The 19,393-nt window shown below is 38.7% G+C and overlaps 1 protein-coding gene and 1 long non-coding RNA gene across 5 annotated transcripts in view; both read right to left on the bottom strand.

The window, feature by feature from the left end:
- Positions 1-522: 522 nt before the first annotated feature.
- On the bottom strand, positions 523-7,228 carry LOC123606792. Its single transcript, XR_006716498.1, has 3 exons — positions 5,747-7,228; positions 5,384-5,517; positions 523-2,247 (listed from the first exon to the last, which is right to left on the bottom strand). It is a non-coding gene; the product is annotated as an uncharacterized LOC123606792 (long non-coding RNA).
- Positions 7,229-13,888: 6,660 nt separating this feature from the next.
- Positions 13,889-19,393, bottom strand: part of ASB15 (ankyrin repeat and SOCS box containing 15) — a 59,482-nt gene continuing 53,977 nt past the window's right edge. For 3 of the 4 annotated variants that reach the window (XM_045495482.1, XM_045495483.1, XM_045495481.1), the window contains one exon: positions 13,889-14,320. In XM_045495482.1, the coding sequence (XP_045351438.1) occupies positions 14,148-14,320 (173 nt within the window). In that variant the 3' untranslated portion in view covers positions 13,889-14,147. The remainder of the gene's footprint in view (positions 14,321-19,393) is intronic. The other variant, XM_045495484.1, reaches the window with a different exon arrangement.

Raw genomic sequence — 19,393 nt, 5'->3', positions numbered from 1 at the left:
TTTATAGGAGTTCATCAATATATCATTTTAGCATACAGATATATAAAGAGCTGTTAAAATGTGTGTGCATAGAAATATACACTTATTAATACATGCATAATATGCCATACTTTGTTTATTACGTTCTGCAATTGGTGAGTATTTGGGTTACTTCCAGGTTTAGGCTGTTGTAAATAATGCTGTGACCATGTGAACACGTATGTGCAAGTCTTTGTGCAGTCATATGTTTTAATTTTTCTTGGGTATATAGTAGCAGTAGAATTGCTGACTTATATGGCGTATTTACATTTAACTTTTCAAGAAAATGCAGAGTTATTTTCCAAAATGGCTGCCTCCAGTTACGTTCCCATCAGCCATGATGGGAGTTCCAGTCTCTCTACCTTCTAATTCGTTCCTGCCCATCTTTCTGATTATAGCCATTTCAGTGGGTATTAAGTAGGTCTCACTGAAGTTTTAATTTTCATTCTTCTTATTACTAGTAATGTTGAGCATCATTACATGCGTTTATTTTTACCTCGATAAAGTATTTTTTGGGACAAATCTTACATTCTAAGTTGGGTTGCCTTGTTACTATTGGTCTGTAAGAGTTCTATAACATATTCAGGACTTCAGCAAGTGTATGGTTTGCAGATATTTTCTTCCACACTGGTGTCTTTTGAAGAGTCTACTGCTTGAATTCTTGGTGTTATCTAAGAAATGATTCCTAATCCCAGATCAGAGATTCTCATTCTTCTGTTTTCTTTCTGAGTGTTCTATAGTTTTAGGTGTTTATATTTAGGGCTGTTACTCATTTCAGCTTGTATTTGCATATGTATAAGTTTGAGGGTCTAAATTCATCTTTTTGCATACAGATATCTGATTGGCTTAGCAACTTTTTTGGAAAAGACTATACTTTCCCCTATTGAATTGCATTGGTGCCTTTGTGGAAAATTTATTGGCCATAAATGTAAGGATTAGTTTCTTGGAGAGTCAGTTCTGTTCTATGGATCTATATGTCTATTTTTTATGAGATACCACCTTGTCTTAATTGCTATGGACTTGTAGTGCCCGTTGTAAGTTCTCCAACTTTTTTTTTTTTTTTTTTGCAAGAATGTTTTGGCTAATATGATCTTAACTCACTCATGATGTTATTCTGCCTCCAAAAATAACTATGACTCTTCAATGATACTGATGAGAGCGATGATTATGAAATTAGAAATGGTGAGTTCGTTGGTTTTTTATGGGCTGTAGCATATACCTTTTGTGTAGCCTCACTGGTCACACACTTTTTTTTATGTGAAAATGGGTTTGATTTTTGGAAATGACATCAAATCACAATAGCCAGATTTGGTGAATGAGATGAGAGTTATTCAGCTGTATAACACATGTTAGGTAAAATAATGACTATAGCTGTATAAAAACCTAGGTGTTTTTTGAAAGCAAAGAGATGAGAAGAAAATACAAGGGGTATGTAATTATGTACAAAAAAAATAGTGGAATTGTGTTTTTCCTCTTTCTCCCGTCCACCCCCCTCCCTTGTTTAATTTTTCTGTAACATTTTAATATTATTTTTATTTGACAGTTGATTAAACACAATCAACTTTATGCCAGATTCCTATTTAGGTGCTGGGGTTAGAGTAGTGAAGAAAACCAACAAAATCCCTTCCTTTGTGGAGTTTACATTCTTTAGTTGGAGGAAACAGACAAAATATAAATAAACAAATAAATGCAAACCATATCTGGCAGCTCTATGGAGAGAAATAGAACAGGGTAACAGGGAAGAGAGAAGGTTGTGGTGATAATATTGCATGCAGGTAAGATCTCTATAATAAGGTGACATTTGAGCACACACCTGGAGGAGTAAAGGCTTGATGCATGCAGATTTTAATATATATTTGATGTGACTATAAAATAATTACTGAGATATTCTTGGAATCAGATTCTAGGCTTTCAAAGGGACTTTGAAATACATAAGTCCTCTATCACTGCATAAGTGGTCACCTAGAGTTTGCTTGAACACTTTCAGTGAAAATTATACATTAGCAAAAATTCATTTCATTGTTGGATGGCTCAAATCATTAAAAACAATGGTTTTCTATTGTGTTGTAACTGGTCTCTTGAAAAAAATCACCCCATATATTTTCGTTTTCTCATTGGAACAATCCAGAATAAATTTAGTCTCATGTGAGTTTCTTCTCCCAAATCTTGGATGGCTGATGAATGACTTTGGAAATGAATCTGGAAGAGTGTTGCTCTATGACAGCATCACTGGAAAATAAATTAGGGCGTCTTAAGGACAATACCTTAAGAACAATGGTCCTGAGATATCTTTGTGTATATGCTACTAATCACTCTGATTGCCATAATAATCACAGCTCACAGATGATCTTAGTTCACTGGATCCCCCTCTGGGTAATCTCCACAAACTTTAAATCCATTGGATGAAATTCTGTTGAGCAATTAAACATGGCCACCTCACCCTGGCCAGACTTAACAGTATGATGAATAGTTTAGATTGCTTTGCAACCCTGTCAACCTTGAGGGAAAAAAAACCCCACAAAACTTTCTCTTTGAGGAAAAAGATCAAATCAAATGTGTTCCAGGCATCAACATTTTATATTTCAGGGTTTTTGCTTGATTACATTGTGTTTTTGAATAGAATTGCTTTTAGAGTCAATAATACTACAAGCCTTTTGACAATTAGCATCTTTTGTTAAAAAAATATCTATCACGGGGAGAATTATTTCCATGGTTCTCAATTCATAATTGCATACACATGATTTTGCATTATATTGGCAATTTCCTTTTCAGTGAAAACAGCATTTCCTTTTTCATTCTTTTTTCTATTTTGGTTTCCCCCTGAAAATACTATCATTTGTTTGTTTATTCAACATGCATTTACCCAAGTGCCTGCTGGGTGGACAGGTACTGTGTTGGAAGCTAGGATTACGAACAGAAAAATAGAAATTGAGCTAGTCCCTGCCCTCAGGAGTTCACACTCCTGGGAGAGAGGCAGACAGCTGACAGTAACACAGCACAGGGACAGCTCATCCATGGTGCCAGCAAAAGGACAGAAGTGGGGTACAGATGAAGAAGCAGTGCGGCCACGTGGGTGGAGTTGGAGAAGGCACAGAAGCTGATAAAGAGCTTTCCAGGCAGAGATAGCAGCCTCTGAGCAAATACATGGGAGTATGAAAGCAAAAATAAAAACAAAAACTCATGCATTATTCCATAAAGGGATGGAGAGGAGGTAGAGATGGGTAGAAACAGACCCTGGCTCATCTACTGTTTCCAATACAATGCCTTGGTATCTTGCCGCCCAGCCTCAATTCTTTTTTTTTTTTTTTCAGCAGCCATCACCATCATGGTAGACACATATAGATGTTGAATACTTTCTATTTGAAAGGCCGTGTCAAGGAATTTGGACTTTATTATCGTCTACTGTTAAATGGAAGTCTTCAACAGTATCCCATAGCCATAGTTTGCCCTTTTATTATTTTCTTTAATGTTTATTTATTTTTGAGAGAGAGAGACAGACAGACAGAGCCCAAGACACAGAATCTGAAGCAGGCTCTCGGCTCTGAGCTGTTAGCACAGAACCCGAAGAGGGGCTCGAACTCAGAAACCGTGAGATCATGACCTGATCCGAAGTCAAACGCTTAACCTACTGAGCCATCCAGGCGCCCCTGTATGAATCTATTTAATAAAATAGATTCCCCTAGTCCTCTGCTTCATTCTACAATAGGCCTTTGTCAGTCACAGATTTAATATGAGTAGTTTCAGTGCTGTGAAAGGACCCCAATGACATGTTATTTTACTGAGCTAAAATATGTAACCTCAAGGTCAAGAATGTTTCATGAAACTTCCTAGAAAATCTGTATCCGGGTGTCTCACTGCCACCTAAAACTCAACTTGCCCCAAACCAGTATCCTGATTTCCCTTTTCCTGCCTCTCCTCCCCCACACCCAGCCTTCCACATTTCTGAAAGTGGCTTCCTCGTCCATCCCGTTGCTGGAGCCTGAGTGTTACCTTTGGCTCCCTCTCACCAACATGGTCATGTTCCATCACAAGGCCTGGACTCCTGGATTTCAAACAGCTCTTGAATTCCTGCTTGATTTTTGACTATTCCCCCTTATCTCCATTTGAATCTAAGCTGCTGTCCTCGTTTTCTTGGAAGACTGACATTTTCCCCCTTTTCACAATATAGCCAGAGTAACTTTTTTTTTTTTTTTCAAATCCGGTATATTTAACATGAGCGTGATACTAGTTTCAGGTGTGCGGTAGTGATTCAACACTTCTATACATTACTCAGTGCTCATCAAGATAAGTGTACTCTCCACAGAGTAACTTCAAGAAATTTTTTTTAAAGTTTATTTATTTTTGAGAGAAAGAGCAAGCGGGGGAAGGGAGCAGAGGGAGAGGGAGACAGAGGATCTGAAGCGGGCTCCTCACTGAGAGTGGAGAGCCCAGTGCGGGGCTCTAACTCATGAACGGTGAGATCGTGACCTGAGCTGAAGTCAGATGCCCAAGCCCAACCGACTGAGCCAGCCAGGCGCCCTAACAGAGTAACTTTTTAAAAACACAAATCTCATTGGGTCATTCTCTTCTTAAAATCCTTGAATGTCTCTCATTATCCTTGAGACAGAATCTTTGACATGCCTTCTAGCCCCCCGCCAGGATCAAGCCTTGTAGACCCCTCCATCTTTCAACTGGGGTCACTCCCTGCCACTCTCACACCCAAGCCACACTGGGCTCCTGAACTCACCACCCTTGCTCCGTCATTATCAAGCCATTGTCCTCGCTCCTCCCTGTGCCTGGAACGCCTTTTTCTCTTCTACAGGCTCAGATCTTAAGTAACACTTAGGGAGGGTCTTCTCCCGATGCCCGAGGCCAGCTTAGTTCTCCCAGCTCCCACAGACTGCATTCCATGCAGCATCCCACCCGGGATGTCTTGTTTCAAGACATCTTTGCCATACAGGCGTTTTCTCCAAGGGCAGGGACCGTGCCTGCCCCACTGACTGTCACCAAGGCTTAGCACAGTTATTAGATGTTCAAGAAGTATGGCTAAAAACAAAACCAAACCAGACACATTGCATTGTAGGCAGGAGTGGATCCAAGTTTTATAGAGCCTGAAGATTATACAGTGCTGAGGCCCTCTTTAAGAATAACAATATGACATTATAAACACACAATTAGTTATGAAGGTGAGACTGCATTCAAAGCAATAATAGAATCATGACAAACTACGAGGTGTTAGGTGATTTGAGCTTCTTTTTTCTGAGCTCGCCTTAAGCAGGTTACCGAAACTGCTTACAGAGAAGAGCTGTGTATTTGTAACCCAGCTTCCCTACCCACCCCCCCACACCATTGACACCCCACTACTCTTGTGAACCCCAATACTCACAGGGGCTCAGAAGCTTCTGAGCGTGGCCTCCAACTAATGAACAAGCCCCACTGCCCACTGAAGTGTTCCTGTCTCATGATGGCATTCTTGTTCATTTCGTGGAGACCTTGCTTATTGAAAGTGTCTTCAATTGGCTGATGAGGAAACAGAAATCATATGCGATAATGTGATTTGCAGAACTGGGAAACTGGAAATTCTCTTATTCTCACAAATGTCAATTGTCTTTCAATTGTTACCAAGTTGTTCCTCACTTTTACCCTCCCTCTACCCTTGCCTCTTTTTTTTTGAAGGCTTATCTAATCTCTTTCAATGTACAGGTGCAAGATTGTTTCCTGAGCTAGGTCTAACATATTTCCCACTTACACAGAAGGATTTGGGTTTTCAACATTTCCTACGGATGGCTTGTCATCAGGCTGCAGAACTAATGTAATGACCCCTTAGGAAGTTAAGCTTCCGACTTCTCTGTGTGTCTGCTGGGAGCGTCTCAGATGGCTCCCAGGGGGGAATGTCAGGCAAAGGTCAGGCTCTGCACAGACAACAACCAAACAGGCCCCAGGGTCCAGATGAGAGCTGGCAATACCCTTATCAAGTCTTCGCTCTGAAGCCCGGTGGCCAAACAAATCTCCAAGCTATGCCAGCTTACGGTAGTGAGCATGAGTCAAATTTAAAATTATTAGAGCTATTTATAAAAAATAATATCTTGTAATCGTATAACATTTGTAGTTTACAAACTGCTTTTGCATACTATGTGCCAGTCTTGCGTACGAATACGATCTCCGTTTAATTGTGAGCAGCTACCATTTACTGCGTGGAAGGCAACACTTGGTGAAATAGATACTATTACTTTCATTTTACAAAGGATGATGGGTTCTGAGGTTCTGAGAGATTTAAAAAAATATCCTCAAGTATACCCAGTTAGTAAGTGATAATTGTAGTTATGTATCAGAAGTCCAAGCTGCTTCTTATTTTGAGATTTACTCATTTGTCATTTCAAAATGTACTGAAACGAAAGACAGATGGGTGAAAGAAATTTTTAATAGAGCATCTGATGCTTCGCCTTATGTAGAGTAGGTTCGATTTTCATTTGTTGAACTAATTGAAACATGTAAAAATGAGTTCTATGCAAGCAAATAGAAAGACACACTGATAATGTTAAAATGATAAAGACAAAAAAAAAAAAAAAAAAAAGATTTCCAGAAAAAAACCTCCCAAGTGAGGAATGAAGAGCTGAACTTCATCAGTCAGGTCTTTCGTTTTATACGGCAGATCGTGAGTATGGAATTCTACTTGGGCAACAAGAACAGAGTTGATGTGTATTCTATGAAGTTCTAATAAAGGGAATTTGCTTGGGGTACCTGGAAGGGCTGACTCTTCCATTCATTTCAGCAGCTAGATATTTGTAACCTCGAGGGTTGATATTACCATTTTGGACAGATTTGCTCACTGTGGTATTGGGAAGAATAATGTGAAAGGTCAGCTCCCAATATGTGGATCTTTTCCTTGGGATGGCTCTCCACTCAGGTGCATGACAGATGTCACTTTAGAAAACTCCAAGTCCTGCAGGGAAGTGGCAGAAAAAAATTGACCCCCTGCTATGAAAAGGGGCTAGAAAGGTAAATTCAGTGTGAAAGTAGGGGAATATAGAAACTCGGTGTACCCAATATGGTACCCAATAATCTGGTTACTGAGCTTTTTTTTTTTTTGCAATTTTCTCATGAAAATCAAAGGCACTGTCTTTTCACACAGACTCGCAGTTCCTCACTGACTTTTACTTCCATGATTAGTCTGTGTTCGTGAGATTCAAAGCCTTTTGAATGTTTGCCTTCTCTCATTTTCCCCAGGCACTCATTTCCAAATGCCACCCCCCCCCTCCTTGTTTTCCTTTTCACTGCACCCCCACCCCCATCCTCAGAGAATCGGAGCTAGTTTTCAAGGATGTTACAAAAGCCCCAACCCACTGGTAACCTGATTCTTTGCCAATTCATGCCCTTAATAGCACAGGAAATCTTCATTTTTTGAGCTCTCCAATCTGTACGTTTCTGTATGTTTTATAAATAGCAATAACAACAACAACAACAATAAGAAGAAGAAGAAGGGGGAAAGCTATATTACAACCAGCATGAAAGTGTCAGACATTGGCAGAAAGGCTACGTTTGCCTGGGTTGAGAGCCAGTAAGACTGGTGAAGGCAGTGAACATGGCGCTGCCCTTGAATGCTGTGTCATCTGCTTCTAATGGTCTTATCAGCAGAGCAAAACTAATAAATCATGTGCCCCGAGCACAAGAACCAAGTGCTTTTCTCGGAGCCAGATGATTCCATTGTTTAGCTGAGCTACCTCAGTGAAGCTGTAAACATGGCATCACCTGTCAGTGAGAGGCAGGCACCTCCTGTTTTTTTAAAGCAATTTATTCAGATTAATTTATATACCATAAAATTCACTCACTGTCAGTGTGAAGTTCAGTGATTATTTTCAGTACATTCACCAAATTGTAAAGTTAGAACATTTCCGGTGCCCCACAGAGATCCCACTCAGTCAACTTTTGTTCCCACACCCAACCCCAGGCAACCACTGATCTGTTTTCTGTCTCAATATATTTGTTTTGTATATTTGACATTTTACATGCATGAACTCATACAATAGTATTCATTTGTGTCTGATTTCTTTCACCTAATGTGATGCTTTTCAGGTTCATCCATGTTGTAGCATGTTGCTAAATAGTAAACCATGCTGTGTTTATTCGTCCACCAGTTTATGGACATTCAGATTGTTTCCGCTTTTTGGCTATTATGAACAATGCCCTCCTAATCTGAACTAAAAATGATGGGGTGGTGAGAGTTTGGGATTTGGAGTAGGGAGTTTCCCGTTGAGTCCTAGCTCTGGTATTGACTACCTCAGTTAACTGTAAGATTGCTTTCCCTATCTATAGAGTGCCGATAATTTTTTTTTTTTAATTTTTTTTTTTCAACCTTTATTTATTTTTGGGACAGAGAGAGACACAGCATGAATGGGGGAGGTGCAGAGAGAGAGGGAGACACAGAATCGGAAACAGGCTCCAGGCTCTGAGCCATCAGCCCAGAGCCCGACGCGGGGCTCGAACTCACGGACCGCGAGATCGTGACCTGGCTGAAGTTGGACGCTTAACCGACTGCGCCACCCAGGCGCCCCTAGAGTGCCGATAATTAACACATTCCCTGACCTGCTCCTCAAAACAGTTGTAAAAATCAAGTAAGATGATGTACGTGGAATGCTTTGTGAACTCTAAAACATGGGACAAATAAAAGGCATTGTTATTGATGTTGCCTTTCTAGAATGTATTAAAATAAATTAGGTGTTTCTCAAGATTCTTTCTACCTTCATACAACAAATGATTAAACTTTCAATCAATAGGAAATATTTACCGGTTTCCTTCTACAGACTTGGGGTTCTCACCACCGTTTCTTTATTGAAGACTGTTATTTAGTAAGGTTTTAGTGTCATTCCACTTCTTTTAAATTTACTTGCACTCTAAACCTTACTTTTGATTGTCAAGTAAAAGATTTTGTTTCCTGTTGAAGAGAGGGTCTTCAGGTATCCTAGAATCACTGTAGGAAGTAAGACTCAGTAAAGTTGAAGTTCAGATTTAATCAGGGAATCCTCCATTGCACAAATTCAATTTAGCCTCTTGAGCACCTCGGGTGACTGTGAAGGGCAGAACCCTGATGGAGGGTCTGGGTGCAGAGCTGAGCCAGGTTGAGGGGCTTCCAATGAGCCAAACCTAAGAAAATGTTACCATCCTCCAGTCAAAGGTGATTAAACTTGTCGCTTCATTGAAACAACACTAAACCAATTGGGGTAACTAGACCATCAGGGGAATTCAGACATTCAGGAATATATGGAATGTTGACTGCTGAATGTCATGTCTAGGTATTTGACTTCTATAAGGCATAAAAAAAATTACTTTCCTTGAGAAGGCAGTATGGACTGTGCCTCAAACAGAAAGAACCAGATACTGGTGTCTCACACCCACTCAATCCCAAGGTAAGTACCACATTTAGCACCCTCCACACCTTCTACCTTAGTCAACACTATGGGCTGCTTCCAAGAAGTCTTGTCTCCAATCCTTTGGGAGATCTGGGATGGAAGACCTCCAAGGCCGGAGAAACGGCTGTTCCCAGTTTACTGGAATCTCAAGCACAGAATGTGAGTACCCGTCAAGTGCCTCTGGTGGAATCACTGGCCAATCTGCTATTAGAACTCAGGCGCTCCCAGTATCCAGATTCAAATTACTAGACTGTCCCCTTCCAAAAACAGCAAATCCCCAGACATCTCTAGCACTCCCTGAGGTTGCAAAACACAGGCCACTGAGGTCAAATAAGTACTCTTTCTACACATCTTCTCCCCCGAGGAGTCTTTCTTTCCCAACAATTGATGATCAGGGATTTACGAGCAAAAAGCGGAGGAGGGGTTCTGCGTGCTTGGGCCAATCCTCTGTTGTTTTCATTCTGTGAATTTTCTCAAAGTATTTATAGATGGTAGTGAGATGCCATACACATCTCTAACCTTATTTTTCATATTTTCACGCGTAAGCATGACGAACTGCAGTCATATCATGAGACCGAGGTTGCTGGCTTTTGCAGCATTGGCTCTGGCTCTCCCACTATGTAGTGATAATGCTGACAGCTCGAGTTGCACATATGCTCTTACTCTAGGTTAGGTGTAGTGTTTATATACTTATCTCACGGCTTGTTCAAAATCAAGCAGCTAATAATTGGTGGAGCCTGGTTCAAAATGAGGTTTGTGGGATTACAAAGTATATATTCTTAACTCTTGCACATATGGCACTGTTAAAATCCCACACTACGACATATGTATGTATGTATCTATGTGTGTATATCATATGTGTATATGTCATATATATGCACTGTTTGTATGTAAGTATAGATATATGCATGCAGTGTTTCATTTTGACCCACAAAAAACTTGAAGCAGCTTAGAGTTTTTACATGTCCTTAGTAATTTCTGATTTGGAAGGTGACTATATGCATGAGAGTAATGTGACTTGAAACCAAAATGTGGATCGGAATGTGGGGCAAGAGGTCAATGACGAGGCTAAAGTGTGTTCTCTGTGTCATAAAAGACCCCATTTTTTTTGTTTTGTAGTCTCCATGCTGTCTGACCTACAGATACGGATTTTTTGAAAGCCTGCATCAGAGGGAGGGTTACCTATGAATATCTGCTGTACAACATGAATGCAATCCTTCTCACGTCTTTTACGCGGTCATCCTATCGCCTAGAAACACGTCCTGTGACCAGCGAAAATGACTGAACCACATTCTTCAGCAAGCACTTGGTTTCCATGTGCTCATACAATTATTTTAAGTCAGAAATGGAAATACTCTTTAAGGATTGCCTACTGAGAAACTAAAGAAAACACACTCAAATGAGAGATCAGAGCTGCTCCTTTCCCTCCAGGCTCCCTGTAGAATACAAAACAAAATCCACAGTGACCAAAACAACCATGTACATCTTGGCAGCATGGGGCGATGTCATCAAAACTCTATCATGTCAATTCCACAGTGGTTCAACAGGCACCACTGTAGAATGTTTGGCTTCTCTTAAGCCTCAGCAGGGAGAAGCAGCTGTTGCCTTCTTCCAGATAAAGTGACATATCCTAGGAGAAACAGAGTCCTAATTAGATAGAAATTAGTTCCCCTTACCACCCAGGCCTCTCAAAAACAAAAGCACAGCTAGGCAACTTCAAAACGTAAGAAAAAAAAAAAAAAAAATGGATACAGCAATTGTGTCAGTTTCATAGAATACATCTTTCTCCTGCTGTACAAGTACCAAAAGAACCACTTGCAAAACCTATAACATATGCCATCTTTACATTCAAATATTTTGTGAATATGTTACATAAAATACACTAAAGAAAATGTCACAGCTTTCTTGTACTAGAGTTTATTTAATATCCGAAGTATTTTGAATGTATTTACACAAGAATACATTAAAGAAATGTCAGTGCTTTAGTTTACTGAATATCTGAAATATAAAGCAGACTTACATCCCCAGTATTAGTTTTTATTGATTAAGAGCAATGCTTGCAAGTAACAATGCATTTAGCCACAACTAGGAGAAAAATAGAGGGAATCATGCAATACTATACACAAAAGATTATAGTTTGAATTAAATAAATAAATAAATTACATTTTAATTTATATAAAATATATCCCCTGGGGAATACAGGAGGTTAAAACTATAGCTCTAGTCGCACAGGGTTTTTTTTCAGGCTTATTTCTCTTTGAAAGATAACTAAAGCTAAATACAACTTGAAAAATTCACAAACCAATCAGGTATTACTATTGAAAGAATACAGTAACTCCAAAGACAAACATAAATATAAGAAAAACATATTATTAAAATCTAAGAAAAACAGGGGCACCTGGGTGGCGCAGTCGGTTAAGCGTCCAACTTCAGCCAGGTCACGATCTCGCGGTCCGTGAGTTCGAGCCCCGCGTCAGGCTCTGGGCTGATGGCTCAGAGCCTGGAGCCTGTTTCCGATTCTGTGTCTCCCTCTCTCTCTGCCCCTCCCCCGTTCATGCTCTGTCTCTCTCTGTCCCAAAAATAAATAAACGTTGAAAAAAAAATTAAAAAAAAAAAATCTAAGAAAAACAAATCTCAATAATTACATGATTAAGGTTACATAACCAATTCAGAGACTCAAAACTATCATTTTACCATGATAGTGATGAGGTCATGGATTATTTTTGTCTGGGTCTTATACTAAAACCTACTCATTCAATATATTCAACGAATAATTATCAAACGTTCTCTGTGCTGTAGGGAATGTGTTTGGCTCTAAGAAAACGTTGGAAAACAAAACAGACATAGACCCTCCTCTCATAGAGCTCCCAGTCTAGTGGGGCAGACAGATGTGAACAGAGGCACCTCTAATACAGCCTGAAAAGTGCTGTGCTGTGCTGTGGCCCTCCATCCTACAGGAAGGATCGTCTAAGCTGAGACCTTAGGACAAGGGGTGAGAGGGGAAGAAGGAAATGAAAAGAGATTCTAGGCACAGAGAGAGAAAAAAGCCAAGACGCCAAGGCATAAGAGAGCATAGTCCATTTCTACAACAGTGGTTCCCAGACAAAGGACCTTAGGTATTTGTTGGGCCACAGTGAATTTTCACCCATCAACAAGGAAATGAAGGCAGTGTGTTAAATCTTTTAAAAGCTAAAGTCATTCAATTTTAATAATTGTGTTTAAGGCCGACTGATTTCCTGGCGTTAAAATGGCTCCTCTTTTATAAGATGACAGTGATGGTAGATGATAAATTTTTTAAAAATAGAGGACCCTATTTTTTTAATTAGCAAAATTAAAACTGCGGGTATGTAAAATCTAAAAATCTGGGAATCACTGTTCAAACAATAAACTTTTAAAAGGTGTTTAATATGGTTAAAGGAGAGGGGTAAGGGAGAAGTCAAGAGATAAGACTGAGGAGGAAGGCAGGGATTTCAAACAGGAAGGGCCAGGAAGTCCTGGAACTCTAGACTTTATCCTAAAAGCAATGGGAATGATTTTAAGCAGGAGAGTGAAACTCTATTTAGATTTGTAATAGATTGTTCTGGGATGTTGTGTGTAGAATGTATGTTGGACGGAACAAGACAGCAGGAAGGCAAGGCCATTTAGATAGCACTATAGTATCCCACGAAAAAGGAGAGAATAGCTAGAATTAGGGCCAAATCAGTAAGACTGAGTAGAAGAAGATGTCTTCAAAGGACAAACTTACCAGGAATTGGTGATTTGTTATACTGGGTAAGAAAAATGGGATGGTCAAGGCTGATGTCCAGGTTTTTCCTAAGTAAACTGAGCTGATGATAATTGGGCTTTACTGAGCTAGAGGATGTAGGAAAAGAGCCCTTTTGTGGAGGAATTGAGGTGCCTCTGTCTTTAAAAGTCCATTAGAATACTTGTTTACAGAGCATGAGAGAAAGAGTTGAACTTCAAATATAAATTTTCTAAGTTAATAGCATATAGTTAGTTATTAAAACTCTAGATGTGGATGACATTTCTCCCAGAAAACACAGCATAAGACTGAAACAGGGCTTAGGACATACTAACGGGTTGTCAGCAGATAAACAACACAGAAAGAAGCCAGAGACAAAGTGGCCGGCCAGGGAGGTGGGAGGAGAGCCAAGAGAGCAAGGTGTCTTGAAAGCTAAGAGAAAACCATTTTACGGAGAGAGCAGACGGCAGTGCCAGATGCTGCAGGAATCCGTTGAAAGGACTGAAGAATGCCCTTTGAAATTAGCAACAAGGCAGTTGTTAAAGACCTTGCGAAAGGCGGTGGAGGGAGCCCAAGCCAGATTATAGAGTGTGCATCTGCAGGCAGGAAGGAGCTCTTTTATGCAGTATGGGTATAAAAGAAAGGAAAGAGCCAGCAACCGGCTGGAGATGTGGGTTTGAGAAAGTGGTTGTTTGTTTGTTTTATAAACACAGGAGAGATGTGTATGGTAGGAGACACTTGATAGGGAGAAGTTGAAGACTTGTTGGAAGTGAAGATAATTAATAGAAATTCACATACAAAATACTGTCCAGCTTAAAAAAATCACAATGTAAAGGTTTCTAAAGATGTAAAATACCGTGTCCTCATAAGAACACATGATCATTATAAAATTGTTAATGGATTTAAATATATTTAAGAATATAAAATGATTCCAAGAAACTCTGAAGGAATCCCATTTTAAAATACTTTTAAAATCACATTTGAAAATATTATTTTTTAAATTATGGCAATTTTAGCTCTTGTCCATAGAGATCATACTCTTTAAATAATATATATCTTCGAATGGTTGGTGGTAGAGGGAGCTTCTCCATTGAGGCTGGCTGGCAGAGTCGTTGGAGACCCATAAGTCTTCGAATTTTTAACCGACACAAATGCTTTAACGAGCAAGGATTCTCTAAAATGATGGGGAAAAAACAAGCAAAAAATAAAAACAGTATCGTGGGTTGACTTGTAAGTTACATTCTGGTTTAGAATAACATTAATAGTGTCATTCTAAAAGTCAGATATGTATACATTTAGCAACTGGCGATTTTAAAAGAAATTCAAAGTGTAATTAAGCATCCCAGACCACTGCTCCAGAATACAGTCTCCATGAAGACACTTAGCTTGTTTCAGTGTCAGGAAGACAGTCTGGCTCATAGTGGATGTTGAGCCAGGACATGTTAAATGAATGAATGGAATTGGCTTAAGAAAGCAAATGCTGCACCTGAGTGGTTCAGTCGGGTAAGCGTTCATCTCTTGATTTTGGCTCAGGTCATGACCTCACTGTCGTGAGATCGAGCTCATGATGAAATGATTCCATGTATATGTAATTCAATCTCAGGTTTGTTTCAGTTTCTGATACTTAAACACTTTGTTTTTGTTTTTTTTTAATCTAACATCACTTAAATATCTGATATTAGTCTTTATTTTCAACTCTTTATCTATATTACAACACTGATACATTATCCCAGCAGTATGAGCTAATGAAAGGGCAGTGGAATACATGGTTTTAGTTGTGGGCTTTGGACGGTTGACATAGATTTAAATCCTGGCTCTGCCACTTGGTATCTGTGTGACTTTGAACTTGACCTCTGTGATCTCAGTATTCTCACCTGTGAAATGTGGATAACAATGGGACCTACCTCATAGTGTTGTTTGAAGATCAAATTAATTTATGTAGAGTATTAGAAAACTGCTTGGTACTTTGTAACCATTCATAATGTGAACTATCACTCAGTTCAGGAATAAAAGACATCATATTTCTATTACCTTTGTGATTACCTTCTCAAAAAATTAAAACAGTGTTTTTCAAAAACTATGAAGTCATAATTATTATTACCCAAATAGGCAAAATAAGTCCATTTAAAAAAAAAATAAATTGCATTTTATTTTCTTCTTTAACAAAGACACCGCCTCACATATGTCTGGAGGAATCCTGACATCCAGTGGTTAACCACGCTCACAGCATTCAGCTGACTTCCACTCCAGCTACGTTAATGTATGACTGAAACAACAAAACACCACCTTGGTCTTCTTCCTCCTTAGATTTCCTTTCTAAAGTCAGCAGAATTGTTATTCTTTTGTAATAAAAACACATGGACAATTAATTAGCAGTTAGAAGCGAACTCTGTTCTGCCTATGACAGGAAACACAGCAGTGTTGGAGAGACTGGTTTGAGGGAAGACAGACAAGGGTTCAAATCTTTGCTTTGTTTTCCAGGTCTTTAACCTTGGGTAATTAAGGTATTTAAGACTTTGGGTTTTTTTTTTTCCTTACAGTCTCCAAAATGTTTTAGCCTCTTTATTGTAAAAATAAAATATAAGTAACTACACACATGTATAGCTTTATGAGTCATTATCAGTGATTATGAGATGAATATGTTTAATCACCCCCCAGGTCGTGAATAGAATTTCCCCAGCTGCCCCATAATTTCCTCCATAACCCACTGCAATCTTCATTCATTCCTCCCCTATAAGTTACCACTATTCTGACTTTTGTGGTAATCACTTCCTTTATTTTTTATTTATTTTTTAAAGTAACCTCTGCACCCAACATGGGGCTCGAACTTACAACCCCGAGATCAAGAGTCGCACACTCCACCGACTGAGCCAGCCAAGTGCCCCCGTAATCACTTCCTTTAGAGCTTCATCATCGAAGTGTGCCATCCCTGTGCTATTGTATTGGCAATATTTTTTAAAAATTTGATATGACCTTTAAATCTCTTTTAATCCATCCTCTTCTTTCCATCCCCTTCTCTTCCCTTCAATTAATCTTTTAAGAACCAAAAAGCCCAGCAGTTTCCCACAGCCTAAATTTTGCTGATTGCATTTTCGTGGTGCAGCTCCGTGCTTCACCTCCATTTCTGGTTCTGGCAAATTGATAGCTGGATGCAGAGACTTGAGCAGACTCAGGTTTGATCTCTTGGGAAAAACTATAGCTGGTGTTGTGTTCTTTCATCAAGGGCCACATAATGAGATAATAGGAACAGCTGATGCTCAGTAACCACATCCATTAGCTGACTGGGGGTTGCAAAATGGTGACATCTAGTTTTATCATTTCTTTTTCATTTATTATGTGGAATACTTGTATAAAGAGACGCTTTTTCTCCTCTACTTTTTGGTTACCAGTGACACAAATCACATAGGTAAGACAGAATAAATGCTTAGATCTTTTCCTTTATAAGCTTTCAAGATAATGAATTGATTTTCTTATCATCTGGAGTTGATCAATTTTTAAAATATCATACTTAAGCATATTTAATTGATTTCAACTTATTGATATAATTACCCTTTGGAAGCTTAATTGTCCCATCTTTGGCCAGTAGGAGCCTCTTCAAGTTGGCTCCTGAATTCTTTTGGCATGCTCTTGTAGGCTTTGTGGGCTTGTTTGCCATGTGGAATGACACATATTCCAGGCTTGTCTTGCACACTGCTTCCTGAGACCTGAAATCATCCATTTCTTTTTCTAGGAAATGATATTTCAAGACCACAGTCTGGGTACTGGGGATGTTCATTGCTACTCAGTCTGTCTTTATTTCTAAGCCTTTTTTTGTAGACACACACACACACACACACACACACACACACACCAGGTAAAATAGCTTGAGTTCATATTGATTCTTCCAATTCAAGGTCAAGCTAAAAGATGTTTTTTTTTTTTTTTTAACATATTACATCTGTATTTCCTTCCTTCCACACAGATAAACTGGTTCTCAATGATACAAAGAATAATAGAGTTAGAATATCCCACAATCATTCACTTACTAAATGCATCTCTCATTCTCAAATAACATTAGTTCTGTTATTATGCCACCATCATATAATTTGGTATCTTTAGAGAATGTTTTTGTGTAGGGGCGCCTGGCTGGCCTGGTCAGTGGAGTATGTAACTCCTTGTCTCGGGGTTAGTTCAAGCCTCACATAGGGTGTAGAGATTACTTAAAAATAAAACCTTAAAAAAATGTTTTTGTGTGTGCTCTCTCCATTTTATTTATTTCTAATGTTTATTTATTTTTGAGAGAGAGAGAGACAGAGACAGAGTGTGAGTGGGTGAGGGGCAGAGGGAGTGGGAGACAAAGAATCCAAAGCAGGCTCCAGGCTCTGAGATGTCAGCACAGAGCTCAACGCGAGGCTTGAACTCATGAACCATGAAATCATAACCTGAGCCGAAGTCGGACACTCAACTGTGCCATCCAGGCACCCCTGCTCTCTCTGTTTTAAAATAGTTGTGTCATACCCACATTATCTGGCCATGCAACCCTACATATTGTATCTTCTGTCTTTTAAATAGCAGTTAGTCTTGGTATTCTGTCTAATGCTCAGTACTAGTCCTTATGTCATTACCTCTTCTCATTTTGGTTTGTCTGAAGCTCGTTTCCTAGTGGATTCTTCAGAAGGCGATCAGAGGAACAATATTACCTGAGAGAATCTGATTTTTCCCCCGTAAGTTCATTGTTTTTGCCTACATGACCAAAGAATATAGTAATTTGTGGTTTTGTCTTTTCATCACAGATTTTTTTTTTTTTTTGTAATATAGGTTTTTGTATTTGTTCTGTTCCCTCAAACAGGAGATTTGTTGGTTTTCCTTTTCAAGGAAACCTATTATTCCTTTCTTTACTCTTTATTGCCTGTCTTTAACATCTGTCGCTGCATTTCAAATGCTTTGGTTTATTCCTTTATTTCTATTTTATTTAAAAGTTTTTCTTCTGTTCCAACTTCTGTTTCTCTGAAGGTATTATCTATTGCCTTATTAGTTCTTGACTTCATACTGGTTCAGCCTTATATTTGAAATTAATTTTTTAAAAAAGAAATTATTTTTTTTCTTTTTATGTCAAGTTCCTTCCTTAGTTGTTATCTCATTTCTGAAGTTTTGTAATTCAGAACTTGTGTGGTTCTTTTGTGTCTTATATCATTTTCCTTACACTGTTTAGCCCATTTTGAAATTAAGTTTTTAGTTTTCATCTGTCCTGAGGGTGTGCTTTTCTAGTGTGCTTTCTTGTCTGTGAGGATATTATTCTGTTACTCTTCCTATTTTTTCTTATAATAAATTTATATGAAACTTGACTGTGATAATTTTCTGTTGCTCATTTTGACGTGACATTAGTTTTCCTGAAGTTTTAGAAGGATGCTTGGTCTAAGGTAGTTCTTCTGACTTTACAGAACTCCCTATTCTGTTGTCTTCTTGCAATGATCTAAAATAGAGGCTTGCTCCTGAGGTTTCTTGGTTCTGTTTGCTGCCCCTCCTTTTGTCTGGAGTTTCTCATGGCTCTGTCCTGCTTGATTTTGATTTTATTCCCAGTGTGGGCTGTGGTTCAGAAAGGGAGACTTAGCAGGTCAGTTTCAAGAATTTATAGGGTCCAGGGGGGCCTGGCTGGCTCAGTTGGTGGGGCATGTAACTCTTGATCTTGGGATCATGAGTTCAAGCCCCATGTAGGGCATAGAGCTTATAAAATAAATAAAATAAAGTAAAATAAAATAAAATAAAATAAAAATAAAATATTGGTTTCCAAACATTAGTGAGCTTCAGAATTACTTAACATGTAAAAAAGAAAAAAGAATTTATACGGTCCAAACTGTTTTGTAATTGCCCTTAGTCTTAGTTTGTATTTATAATATGACTCACTTTTATTATAAACTAAACTTTAACCTAGAGAATACAAAATAGCCAGCCTATAAGACAAACTTTTGATAGGAATTTGTCAATAAAGACCTGAGAGAGAGCATATCAAAAAGGCTAACTCTAATTCATTCCATTCATCCATTTACTTGGTATTTATTATTTACTACTCACTAGGTATCTTGCTAAGTCTTGAGAATACAAAAACAAACAAAACAGATGCCTGCCCACATGGAGACGAGTCTATGTATCTTATAGTCTTATAGAAGTTTTTTTTTTTAATATGTTTGTCAAATGTTAATATAGTTGTAGTATTACTCATTATACAATTAAAGATTTGGAAACTGTCAAGAAAAGCCAATACTTAGCA

Source organism: Leopardus geoffroyi, chromosome A2 (assembly GCF_018350155.1).
Source record: "Leopardus geoffroyi isolate Oge1 chromosome A2, O.geoffroyi_Oge1_pat1.0, whole genome shotgun sequence".
In the NCBI taxonomy this organism is placed as follows: domain Eukaryota; kingdom Metazoa; phylum Chordata; class Mammalia; order Carnivora; family Felidae; genus Leopardus; species Leopardus geoffroyi.
Note: the sequence above shows the minus strand (reverse complement) of the source record. Positions and strands in the feature narration are given on the sequence as shown.